This window comes from Antennarius striatus, chromosome 17 (genome assembly GCF_040054535.1).
Source record: "Antennarius striatus isolate MH-2024 chromosome 17, ASM4005453v1, whole genome shotgun sequence".
Taxonomy (NCBI): Eukaryota; Metazoa; Chordata; class Actinopteri; order Lophiiformes; family Antennariidae; genus Antennarius; species Antennarius striatus.
Genome location: NC_090792.1, coordinates 11,724,106 through 11,737,865, shown reverse-complemented (window position 1 = coordinate 11,737,865; position 13,760 = coordinate 11,724,106). Strand labels below are relative to the sequence as shown.

The following is a 13,760-nucleotide window of genomic DNA, read 5'->3' as shown; positions in this document are numbered from 1 at the left end:
GGTTTGGAAAATGTTATGGCGGGTTATTAAGGCGAGGGGCCGGTAAACAACAATCTTCTCTCTTTAAGTTTTATTTACAGTAAATGTTTAGATGCATGTTGTAAATACATGAGAAAGTCTGTGAAATCCTATCTAAGAAGATGTGTCGTATTTCAGGGAGACAGTATCGGTATGGGAGAACTGCTAGTTACAGATTTAGAATCCAATAGCATGGCGTTTGATGTTTGATGGACATGTTCATGAGCCACTGGTCAGATTGTTGAGAGTTGGATAGAGAGAGGGAGGACAGGAAGAGACAAAGTAAAGAGAAGACGTGTAGGAGAGAGAGAGTTTGACTAAAAATAATAAGAATTCACAGATTCAGAAGAAGCAACAGGCTCCAGGAACTCAGCTGACAAGAGAAGAAGAAGAAGCTGTTGTGACCTGGAGCCATGTCTGACTGTGACGGGCTACCTATGGGTAAGCAAAAGGATTCCTGTCTCAGTGTGCATGCATTGGTTTTCAAGATAGATGTATGATATACAGAATATACAGTACACATATGTGCATATACTTTTTGTTTGGGTTTGTGTGTCCGCAGTGCATGCTTGAGGTTCGCCGTCTTTCTCTCCTGTTTTAGGCAAAGCCCTCCACTAACACAGCTCACCCAGCAAATATTCAGCTGCAGAGAGGAGCTGGTTCAGTTTGGGCCCTTATATGGAGAGTTTCTTCAGTTCCCCCCGGTTCCATTAAGATAATGCAGGATGACTGCAGAAAGTTTAATCAGAGATATGTATAGAAGCAAACAAAGGATGGGGTGGGGGGGGGTTGAGTGGAGGTAAGAAGGTCGTGTTTAGTCCCTCCCACATGGTTGAATCAACAACGCTGGATTTGACCTGCTGTTCCAGGGGTGATGTAGACAAATGATATAAAGATGTGTGTGTGTGTGTGTGTGTGTGTGTGTGTGTGCGTGCGTGCGTGCGTGCGTGCGTGTGTGTGCGTGTGTGTGTGTGTGTGTGCAGGTGTGTTCTCTAGTATGCATGTGCAGTGATGTATGAAGGGAAGGGTCATTTCCCAAAAGTGCAGCCAAATTCCTACTGCTGCCTGACTGACAGAGGAACAGAAACAATCTGTTATAAATAGAAACTGTCCCCTCGTCTTGTTCTTTCACTCAGTCATGTTTTAGTCTCCTTTTAGTTTCCCTGTCCCCTTATCTCCTCTTTTTCCTGTTGCCTCCCCTCTTTGGCTTAGCTCATGCGTGATTCCCTAAATTATACATGACACAGTGGTATGAGAGTTGTTTGATATTGACAATTATACAACAACTGCTTAGATGGTTGTATTTGATGGGTTGCTGACCACACCTCTGTTATCCATCATATCGTAACCCTAATGTCAGGAAATTACATTGAAATCATCATATAACTAAAACTTTCTGGCACCAAAACCCTTCTGCTAATGGTTTTGTTTCCTCTTGTCTTTATTTTACCTACATACAAATTAAAATGACACCAGTTCTAAAGAATTACACCTGGCATTTTCACATATCCTCATTTAAAAATATTCAAAGTATGTTCAATGCGACTTTTCCGTGAAACTATATCATAATTCATGATTAAATAAAACTTCTTTTTGAATTTCTGAACTATTTTGTGCAACCTTTGAATGGTTCTATTCACATATTTTGTTTTTCAAATATTTTTTTCTTATGTGTGAAAATTTTGACTTAGAATTAGAAATATTTGATTTATCTCTACAGGGAAAAGAGAAGCATCACAATCGCTCACATTTACTTTGAAACGTAAAGAGTACAATAATATAATAAAAATATAAAATCAGCTAAAAATATAAACTTACGAATAAATAAATAAATAAATGAAGTAAAGTGAAATTAAAAAATGAAATGTGACACAATGAGCATGGGTCACCCTACAGTATGTATAGTGGTGGCATAGAAACAACAGTAATGCTGTTTCTATGCTATGTTTCTAGTAATAGTTGCTGTATAAACTATATTCATTGCTCATTTATTATTTGATGTCTGGATTTTTGCACATACTGAAAAGTGTTTAAGGTAACTTCAGATGTTCTTTTTGTTTGCTATCTAGCATAAAGGGAGGATTTTAGTTTTAGCTCTAAAGCACTCATCAGCAATTCAGCTAATGTCCTGCAGATGGAAGCATTAGCACATTTTTATGAATGAATGGCACTGCTAATGGAGTGAATGAAAGAGGATGGTGTAAAGAAAATAGTTTATAGAACACAAGGACATGAGATACAAACATGGCCAAAAGGAAGATCTAGAGAAGAGGGAGATGAGTTGAAGGATGAAGGGGTGAGTAGTGAGGCTGTCACCAAGGACATCAGTTTAAAGGCCGTGTTGCTCATCTACATCAAGTAACTGAGAACGTTGGTGTCAGGAGAGGCTAACAAGTGTTGATGTGACAGAAACCACCGGCATCTAGTTAGCAGTTGTGTGTGTTCAGACATGCAGATAAGACATGAAGACAGCATCATGCCCTGTTGATGTCAGCCCTCCGTCTGTGCCCTGAACATGAGGACGTGTGGCTTTGCTGATGGTAAACATTTTCCTCAATACACTTGCTGAAAAATGGGTCATTTGTCTCTTGCGTCTGAGCTCAGTCGTCTGCATTTCTGTGTCGTGTTTGTGTAGCTTGCTGTTAGGAGTGTCACGACCTCAACACACACATCACAGACAACTTTGCAGCAGATGCTAGAAATCCTCAGAAGATTTTATGCTGCATCGATTGGAGAACTCAGGCGTTTAAAGGCACAGGGGAGGCCAGTCATGGAGCAAGATCATTAGAAAACAATTTGAAAAAGGGAATGGAAATTAAAAGAAGAAATTTATATTATATACAAGTGAAAGATGGCACGTCTTGCTGAAGGGAAATGCCTTTCACTCTATTGTTAGATAATTTTTTTGAATGCACTCACATCTGTGTGTCGTACAGGGAAAAAGGGAGCAGAGTTCTTAGTTGTTCAGGAAATGGGGGAAGGGCGTACATGGATGTTCAGCAACCAAGTCAGATGTGATTAATGTACTCATCGCTTCAGAGAACACACAGCCCCGCATACTTCAGGATACACAGCAGGAGAGTCCATACCCCACACTACAGCACTACTGAAAGTTCATGGGAACAATGAGGTTAATAGAAATTACATGTACCCGTTATATGAACACATACATTTCACAGCAGTAGAAGGTTGACAGATTACAATGATTGTGATTGGATGGAAAAGTGTTTATTTCTGCTTTTTAATGCCTCATTGATGGATTTCCATGGATCGCGCCCTTTTGAATTACACAAAACCTGTTCTACTTCTGCATTTGAGTTGTGTCTCATTAACATATAGATTAGATGTACTGTATATAAGGCAGTGCAGGTTATAACCCTTCTCTCTACCTCTATTGCATCATTACTGTAAAAACAAGGATCTCAGGCAAAGAGGAAGGAAAAGGCATCAAGTAATCCATAACAATACAGTTTTACATGGATGTGATGTTATGACTGTCCTGCTTTTGTGGAGAATAACAAAGCAGCTCCATTTCCCTGACGCACTCTACATATCTTAATATGCCAGTCTGGTATCTCTAAGCATTTGTATGTGTGCGTACTGTTAAGGTAATCCTCTGCACATATAGAACATTACATATATGTTTGCCCACCCCATGCTAGAGGAAAGAGCCCGTCTTGCATGTTTTTCCATATTTGGTTCAACAGTCAAAGAAAGAGTGATAGACATGTCAGATGTGAGCTGGTTTGTGAAAGGGTGAGTCATTTAGGAAAAGATAAAGATTTATGATGAAAATATAGGATCATATTATGTTCACTCTATGATCGTAACTTTACATTTCCCTTTAAGGAATGTACACCGTTAATTTATTAGAATAAACTATTGTCACCCTTTCAGTTGAACTCCACATTTTTTGTGAATCCAGTGTTTTTTCAAAATAAGGTATTCAGTTCCTTTAGATTTAAAGAGACATTTCTGATTCTTTCTTAGCATGAACTGCTTTTTCATTTTAAATTATTATTAGCTTAGAATACAAATGAAGTGCAGGGAGATACAGCTTGTGTGGTCTAATAAAAGATGCGCAATAATTTCCCATGGTGTCACGAGTTGTTGAATCCTCTGGAGAAATGTCACGGTTCATAAAACTGCAATTGCTCATTCACTTTTAAATAGACAGAGTTAAACAGTGAATAGAAATTATGGGTCTCTGGATCCTGCTTGCTGTAACACAGTTTGGCAAAAAGTTATCTCTGCTGTCAATCTTTAAGCTAACACAAACATCCCCTACATTAAGTGAATGATTCATGCACAGAATGATATTGTATAGATTTTCTTAGAAAGCCATCGATAAAGTATGTTTCATAAATATAGTAAATCACATCCGATAAGGATCAGGAATCAAAGACAACAATGATGTCATAATCCTGGAACTTTCTGCTGATACCAATGATGGCAAGGTCGGCATATTAAAGGTAAATACTCAACAAACTACTGCTTCAGAATTGAAAGTTGTAGTAGTTTCATAAAACTTTTCACGGCTTGAACACAGATTTTCCCGTTGTATCAACCTTAACCCAGCAGGCAGTGGGATAGGCAGTACATTTTATTCTTTTATTCATCTTCCGAACGCTTTATCCGCTGTATCGGGTCACAGGAAGCTGGAGCTTATCCTAGATCTCTTGGGGCGTGAAGCGAGGCCGGAGAACCCAGAGAGAACCCACACAGACACGGTGCGAACATGCAAACCCCAGAAGCGCCTTGCTGTGCGGGGACAGCGCTACCCACTGCACCACCTTGCCACCCACATTTTATTCATCATAGGGCTAAAATGAAACCCACAGGATTAAATGAAAATGGTGCAGTCAAGAACCAGTCATTTATTTTCGCAACCTACTTTGATTCATAACTGACTGACATAAAGGATTTCATAAATAAGTTGTAAGATAAGAAGCTATTTTTTTGTCAAGACTTATGTAGCTATAAAATAAAACAGCATATTGTAAAAATGTTAGAAGTTGTTCTTTGATCAATACTCCCTCAGTGCCTTTGACGCCGTATAGGTTTCTCCATGCAGAACAGAGGAGCTGGAAGTAACACAGCTCCACTGCCTCAGGATTAGCAGCTATTTGTGGACTCAAAGCAGATTCTTCTCTTCAACACTCTCATGCCTCGTCTGTGACTTTTAAGCTCCAGCCACCAAATGCTTCTTTGCTGTCATTCACTGCTTCCATAGTAATAGTGTCTGTGGCTACAGCATCACACCAGAGTCTGTGTTTAAAGATTTATTCTAAGAATGTATGTGCCGATCAAGTATGACTCATACTTATGACCCATATAATTTATTTGTTGAACCGACAAACCTATCCAACCATATGGTAAAAATATCACTGTGATCCAATCCTTTAAATGCATTTATCAAACCACAGTTAAACTTAACATACATTCCCACAAGCCCTCTCTGTCTGAAGTTATTTGATGTGGCTAAATTTGTAATTTTAGAAATTATGGACTCTTGTACTGGATTTCTACACGTCTAATTGTATTAGGGATGGAGTCCAAAAAATAAATGCACTGAAAACAGAAGAGGTGACCGTAATCTCTGAAGCATGGTCTCAACCACATTTATTTAATTAAATTCATTTTCAATTTTCTATTTGAACAATAAACCATATAACAGGGATGAAGTGAATGGTATACTGGGATGAGTCCCAGCTCATTGATCATGTTCAAATCCAGAATCCAAGGTCAATTTGTTGCGTTTGAAGCCTCCATATTCTGCCTGACACAGCAGTCTCTGGTTTTAAAATAGGTCACATTTGCTCCACATAATGCAGCATGATTTGAGCAGCTCTTCTTTGTGGCTGTAGTGCATTTTGCAGCGTCATATTAACACACAAAGCATACACACAGACACAGACATAGCACCCTCTTCTTACATGAGACCTTGACAAATCACCAGCTGATCTCAGACACATCATGTATACAGACCCTGCCCTTGCATTCTTGAAGCTAATAATATCTGATGTGAAGAGACAAGAGATTGGAAATCAGTGTCATAAAATGTGTTTTAAAGCAGACCCGGCGCCTACGCTGATCAGAGCGTTTTTGAAATGACGGCTTATTTTACCCACCAGGTAAGATGATATATTTCCCTCGGTCAGCCAGCTGATGTGCTGTCCTGTCTCATTCAATCTTTTTTCCACCTCTATCAGTGCGCTCCAGTCCCAATAGATATTAGAAAGAGTGAACCTGCCAATCACAGATGATAATGCATCTTCTCTGGATCTGCTAGCTTCTCACCATCTAGGTGAAATGATAGCATAGGCACAGTCAGGGTTTAGCATTTCCAAAAAAATAGAGTGGGGGACAGGTCATGAAAGTCACAAAAAAATAAGCAATCAACAGGGCTAATTCTTTTAGTTTGAGGGTAGGCACTATGAGCCTAAATTATGAACAGCTGAACATTCATATTTAATATAAACTTAAAAATACATGAAGCATTTAATTATCTGTGCCGGTCACGATGTGGAAGATGTCCTAATTAGACTTCATGGATAAGGGCCAATCATGTGAACATGGCTAGAGGATTTAGCTTAGTGCTAACGGTCTGTAAAATGTAACATTAACACCCCACAGATTAAGATTCCACATCATTTCACTTCAATTTGATTGATAATCATCTGCAGTGTTTCATCCTGCTTTTATCCACATCTCCATGAAGTTCTGAGCAGTGAATAATGTAATTATGTACATGGGGACATTCACCAACATCAGGGCTGCCAACAATTCGGGTCAGGTCAAAAGTTAGTGCCAGCGATATAGACTATAGGCTTCCTGTACGAAAACTCAACCTGTCACAATCTGCTTGTTATTTCATATATTTTTAAAATTATTTACAGGGTTGTCCCCCTGTAGGAGCCAAATGATGTATTGGGTCTTCTGGAGATAATTTGATAATTGGTAATTGAACTCTAAAAGTTTTGCTATTTGATGTTGACTATTTGTTGACTTAACTGAGAAACTTCATGGAAATCAAACAAAGTAATCAAGACATTTCCTGTCAGACCTTTGATGACCAGGAAGTGCATCAGCGGGTCATTCCCATGTGTGATGGAATACCTCAGTGGCTTAAAGTTTGGCTTAGCCTCCACACCCCCTGAGGATGAAATTCATTCAGCAGAGGTAGAGATGTAACAACCAACAGTTATGGCCACAGTTATGACATGTCATGGTGTCACTCCTTGAGATTTGTTTTACAAGCTGAAGACGAGAAATTTCAGCACTGACAAATATCAGCAGCGGTGGAATACAATGCTTTAAATATACAGTAGGTGTTGATGCATAGATGATGTGCATTTTAATAAAAGGATACTTCAGGCATCTTCAGACAGGTCTACGGAAGTCAATCACCTCTGTTTCAAGAGTATGGGAGCAACTGATTAGTGTCACCAATTCATTATTTGCTCAAAATGGTCATAACACCTTTTCTGTATTGATTTATGATGTTGAACATCAGTCAGAGAAATGCTTTAGCAGAACAATAGGATGTCATAGTGAAGCTGACCTTAACATTTTTGATATAAAATGTTATTTCTGAAATGGGTTGCATAAAATCTGATTATAATTATCATTTGAATTCTTGAGTCATAGCCAACATAGCCTTACATGAGGTCACAGTGATCGTACAGTACAAGAAATACTAGAAAAATACCCAAAACATTCCTGTAGTATCAGAATAATGTGTTTGACCCAGTGACACTGACCTTCCAACTACATTTCACTTTTTTTTACACATTGCACACACACACACACACACACACACACACACACACACACACACACACACACACACACACACACACACACACACACACACACACACACAGTATATATGTGTGTGCAGGAATATTTAAGAAGCACTTGCAAAATCTGTGATCAATCTCACCTCCTGTACACTACTGTGTAATTTGTCCATTTTCACCTGTCCAGGTCCACATAGTGCATGTGTCTCTGTGCCGTTGGATTAATTCTTGATGTAGAGCACAGGAGCAGCCAAATAACCAGGACAGGCACACAGATGGTGGCTGGATAATACAGAGGATTGACCTTGTTTATACCTCTGTTCTGGATTTGACTGTTTATAATCCTGACTCAGTAGCAGACTGACTGATAATCTGTGGATAAAACAAATGTCAGCCATTTGTTGTAAAAAAAACAAAAAAATCTCAGTTTGAACATGACATTCATCAAAGCCTAAACAAAAACTACAGTCAACAGCCAGGTTTAAACGCCTTGCTGCAGTGCTTTTAAGATGTTCTGGACTTATCGATCCCAAAGTATAAGATGTATAGGAGCACAAATATTTTCATATAAAATGAAATATAAATTAACTTTTATCAGAAACAGAAGAAGAAAAAATATCAACCCAAGCAACCTACGTGATAAAAAGGCTGGCTTCATACTTATTGTAGGGGCGTCATCTTTTTAATGCTAAGGTTGACCTCCCCGTGTGCAAAACACTCAGTACTACGTACTGAGCTTGGCACCATAAAGAACATTGTGATTGATTTATGGAAATAAATACAGCCTGTCTCACTATGTTTGACTCACTCAAAGAAAGATATTTTTATGTTAATACAGCAAATAAGTTGGCTCACAGTTTATTCACACATAGAGCAATCTGAAGGAACACTGACATTCAATGGGAGCCATTTTTCTGACTTCCTCCTAAATTTCAAACCAAATTTTACCATTAAATTTATCTCTGTTGTTGATCTCCATCAAATTACAATATAAATGCACCTAAAAGAAAAATTGTTTCACCACTAGCTGTGCACTAACATAATATATCCTGACACTCGGCGGAGCACTATCCTGTTTGCATAAGAATATGATCATGTGTGCACCCTCTGGCTTCACGGACGGGTGGTGGCAGATAGGAACAATGGGGGAGGTGTGATGAAAAGATGGGTGGAGTCACAGCATCTCTGCCACCTGCCACCCGCAGTGTCGTAGGCGGGGTTTAGAGACCCCCCGGGGGATTTTTAAAAAAAACTATAGCCCAGTTTTAGCAGACTCTCAAAAACAGGTCTGTCCCTAATCCAGATCCCATATCTGGTCCAAAATGAGATTTACACAAATCTGAACAATTTCAGACTAAACGCCAAAGTAACTCACAACCTTGTGTGTGTGTGTGTGTGTGTGTGTGTGTGTGTGTGTGTGTGTGTGTGTGTGCGTGCGTGCGTGCGCGTGTGTGTGTGTGTGTGTGTGTGTGTGTGTGTGTGTGTGTGTGTCTGTGTGTGTTTGAAATGTAATATCCTTGTGATTTTACAAAACAATTACTGCAGTGTGGAACCGCGACACCTGTTCTCAATGATCACCTTGTTGTCTGGTTGCCGGTGATCTCGGTGGATCTGATGCTGGAGGTTCTCATGCTGTAATAAATGAAGCAGAGTGCAGTACTTTCCTTGGGCAGAGCTTGTTAACAATACAGAGGCCTTGAACCATAAACTCATCAATGGTTAAAGATGCTTCATTGCAGCCCTTTCATCTTCCTGCCAAAGGTCAAGTCTCACAAGATGATCTTTGGACCAGAAATTGTTCTAAATATTATAAGACATACCTCAACTGAGAGACACCTGCTGAGCTGCAATGAGAACACTGAGAGAAAACAAATTAATGCTTTCATGATTATTTCATGTGCCGCCTTTAGAGCATTCCCGCCTTCATGTCATTTTTTTTTTTGCCTCCGTCTTGTGATCTAGCAAGAAAGGGGGAAACATTTCATCCATGAATATAGGCCACAGAATCTCTCTTCGTCAGTCTTGTTATTTTTCCCTGCAAGCTTGAATTCTAAATAATTGAAAGACATGCAAATAGAAAAAACACAGTCAGAATGAACTGGCTATCCCTCTTTTTACACCTCACTAAACTCCCACCTGGCACACTTTTTAATTTGCTCCTGATGTCTTTACCCCTCACCCTCCTCAAGCTCTCTCTGTTTCTTTTTCTTTCCCATCCCCTCCCCCTATATCCCATTAATTTCTCTCTACTCTCAATCCCTTCTTCTTCCTTTCATTTCCTCCCCCTCTTGTCTATGTTGTAGGATCCCCGGGTCTCTGCGCAGTCTGCAGTGTGCCAGATAAGACAGAAAGAGAACACAATGATAATCATGTTTAGCCACAGCAGAGATCCCCTGGCAACGTTAGCACACTTGGCATTGAGAGAGGTGTTGTGCAGCAGTGTGTCTCATTTGACTCTTTGCATACTGTGTGGAAGAGCGGGAGAGTAATGCAATAATAACATGGGTCCCACAGCACCTCAGTCATTTTACTAACTAACCATTGTTATTTCTTACATTGTGGAGCCACGTGGCTTCGTCAGGTAGGTACCCTGAAAACATAGAATGGCCGCGCAAAAATTCAAAAACATAACTTTTCATAAAAATGCAAATTATTGACTGCTTCATACATGATTAGTGTCTCATATGCCCCTTTCCTTGTGTCACATTGTCAGCTTATGACTCATAATATGACTGGTCTGCCTCTGCTTTCCTCTGTTGGCCTCATTTGTCCTCCAATATCCACTCCTCTCTCCCTCCTGTATTGTGATTTCCCTTTCTCCTTCTCTCTCTCCTCCTTTTCTTCCTTGCTCTCGTCTTTTCTCCTCTACTACTGTTTAAATATTTAAAAAAAAAATCTTTTTCTGTATTCATTTCTCTTTAACTGTCATTTCCTCCTCCATCCTTTTCTCTGTTCTTCTCCCCTGCTTACATTGAACCTTCTTCTCCCATCCCTTTGTCTTCACCTCCTATAACTCTCTTCTCTCCTTTTTGCCATGCTGTTCTCCAGTCCTGCCTTGTCCTCATTTCACCTCCTTTCTGCATCCTCTTTTAGCCATTCCTCTGTCCTCTACCTTGCCTTGTCCTCTCCTTCTGTTCTCCTCTCTCCTCTCCTCTTGCAGAGGAGGAGGAGGAGGAGGATCCATCCAACAGGCCCAGCCCCTTGTGCGCTCACTCGGTGTGCGATAGGGGAAGGCTGGGCTGTCCCGAGCTTTATCCAAACACACACAGACACACACACACACACAGACACACACACACACACACATACGCACACACACTCACAGTGACTGGCTATGTCAGAGCACCCTGCACGCTCAGCTCAAGCCCTCTTAAAGCTGTTTTTTTCTGGAGCCGGAGCTGGAGATCAGTGGGAGCTAACAACACACAGCTGTCTCTGCTGAAGACAGAAGGACAGAGGGAGGAGAGAGGACGAACAGGACGGACGAGAGGACGAGCCTACAGGAAAACCAAACCACCAGCAGCCTCCTAACTTCTGCCTCTGTGTCTCTCTGGCAGTGTGGTGCTGTCATTCCACAGCAGGGAGGGTTTCCAGGACTTTTTTTTTTTTTTTTTTTGTATTTTGTGAGAGTGTGGTAGAATTGAAAAGGTGAAGAAGGGGGCTTGAGTTCACAGGGCATAATCAGAGTGAATGGGTTGCCATGGAGACACATCAAGGAAGCCTGACCCGTGCAGAGTGAATGGAGTGAGGCCAAGTGAACGATAAACGGAGACACCACAGAGAGGAAGGAGGGAAGACGGCGAGGAGTGGTGGATAACAGAAGGAGCAGAACGGAGCGAAGCAGGCGTTCAGAATGGAGGACGGCTTTTCCAGCTACAACAGCTTGTATGACACCTCATCACTGCTACAGTTCTGCAACGGTAAAACAAACTAATCCCAACCCCTCCTCTTCATCCCTCTGTTCTCATGGCCGTGTGTTGTTTCTGTGGATGTGACATGTCACCAGATGGGCAGCTGAACTTGACACCAAGTAGAGAGGTCTAAAACCAAGCATGTGTTTATGTGAATGGGGTGTAAACTATTTCAGCTGCAGGAACTTAATGGCTTTTGAAAAAGCCTTCATGTTGTCGTGCATTTTGATGTTGAGCATTTTGGCTCTCCTGATTGACAAAAAACAAAATCAGGAGAAATCAGAAGAAAGTTTTCTGGAATGTAGGACAGAATAATGTCAGCAATCAGCCCAGCACCATCACAAGCTAATAAACAAAGAAGCAGAGATGATGAGGGGCCATCCTGCTCGCAGCAGCTGCCCTGATTCCTCTGGTTCAGCCTGATGACACAGGGGTATGTTGTGAATGCAAGCTCTCCCCAGTTGGCTGATTGCTGAACAGAAATGACAGAGCAGGACATGAGCGCCGGCGCTGCCTGCTGTGCTCAGAACCAATAATTCATGCTGCTAATGTGGGTGGGTAGAGGAAGGGAAGAACCATGACACATCAGTGACATCAGTGTTATTTCCAAGAAGCCATGGTTAGTTTTCTGTTTTTCTGTTTTCTTGAAGTAGACCCTTTTGTAAGATGTATGTAAAGTTTTAAAATACTGTTTTTAGTGAGTTCTATTTTTGAATAAAACTCAGTTTGTTCAATGCGCCCATACCAACAAACTACAGTTAGTGTCTCTGATACTACTACTGTAGCCGAGGGACTTTGAACCAGGTTGTTTTAAGCTCCTCTGAAACAGTTAATGGAGATACAATAAAATGTTAAACACATAAAAAGTGCAATCTTGCTCTTCATCCCTCTCATAATGACGTCCTCTTTACCTTTAATGTATATTCAGTGAGTCCTTAGTAGTTACAGTCGCCTGGCACTTTGCCAACATAAGCAATTATTGATAAATCAAAGAGCAAACAAGAATTTCAGTTGTATGAATCCAGTTAAAGGCTTTTTATTCTTTATGTTAAATTTACACTCAATCAGAAAGGAGCAGACCCAAATAGGGGAAGACATAAGATAAACGTATCCTAGTGATCAGATAAAACCGTATGATATAGATGTGTTTTGAGTTAATAATGTGTTCAGAAAACTGAGATGCAGTACATCCCTGCCTCCATCTAGTTGTCAATTGACTACTTAAAGATGAGGCGTCTGCAACTTGAACAAGTGGCCACCATGACACACCAGATTTAAGCTGTGTGTGTTGTAGCTGTTTGTAGCATTCCAGCTACGGTGGGCCAGTTGGACTGACCTGAAAAACAGGTGGAGCGGTTGTGGAGCATAATCAGAATAGTTCTACAACTTCCTTTGGAGGAAATGAGTGACCTTTAACACTTCACATACCAAAGTGGCAGGTACTGGAACACCTCCAGTGAATGTGTGTCAGCTGTGAGGTTCACTGGTCTGCTGACATGTGGAACAAGGTTTTTCAGCTTTTAGAGTTTCAAAGTTAAGAGCAGCTTTCTGAGTTTTATCAAAGTAAGGCCAACTTTTTACATTCTATTTGTCCATTTTTTGAATAATTGCCCTTGTTCTTCTTAACTAGCAAGGTTTGATGCTGTGAGGTTGTTAGTTATCCCTTCCAATGGTGTGTTTCCTCCCTGAGAGAAAGCAGATGAAATGCCAGGGATTTTCCAACTTCACAATATTGTGTATCTGTCATCTTTTCACATACACACACACACACACACACACACACACACACACACACACACACACACACACACACACACACACACACACACACACACACACACACACACACACACACACACACACACACACAACTACAACACTGCAGCAGCGAGGGAGCAGTCTTTTCATCATCGCTCCAGCAGACTGCTGTTGACGAATCTGTTTGTGCCTAGGCCAGAATGACATCATGCTTCTCAGTCGTGCTGAACTCAGATCCTCTCAAGGCAGAAGTCAATGATGTCACTCATGC

The 13,760-nt window shown here is 40.7% G+C and overlaps 1 protein-coding gene across 8 annotated transcripts in view; it reads left to right on the top strand.

Annotated features, from left to right (window-relative positions):
* The first annotated feature begins 250 nt into the window (after window positions 1-250).
* The window catches only part of eml1 (EMAP like 1), a 42,301-nt gene continuing 28,791 nt past the window's right edge, over window positions 251-13,760 (top strand). For 3 of the 8 annotated variants that reach the window (XM_068338092.1, XM_068338091.1, XM_068338090.1), the window contains exon 1: window positions 11,078-11,740. In XM_068338092.1, the coding sequence (XP_068194193.1) occupies window positions 11,674-11,740 (67 nt within the window). In that variant the 5' untranslated portion in view covers window positions 11,078-11,673. Of the gene's footprint in view, window positions 460-11,073; window positions 11,741-13,760 lie in introns of those variants that run through there. The other 5 variants (XM_068338086.1, XM_068338084.1, XM_068338089.1 and 2 more) reach the window with 4 other exon arrangements.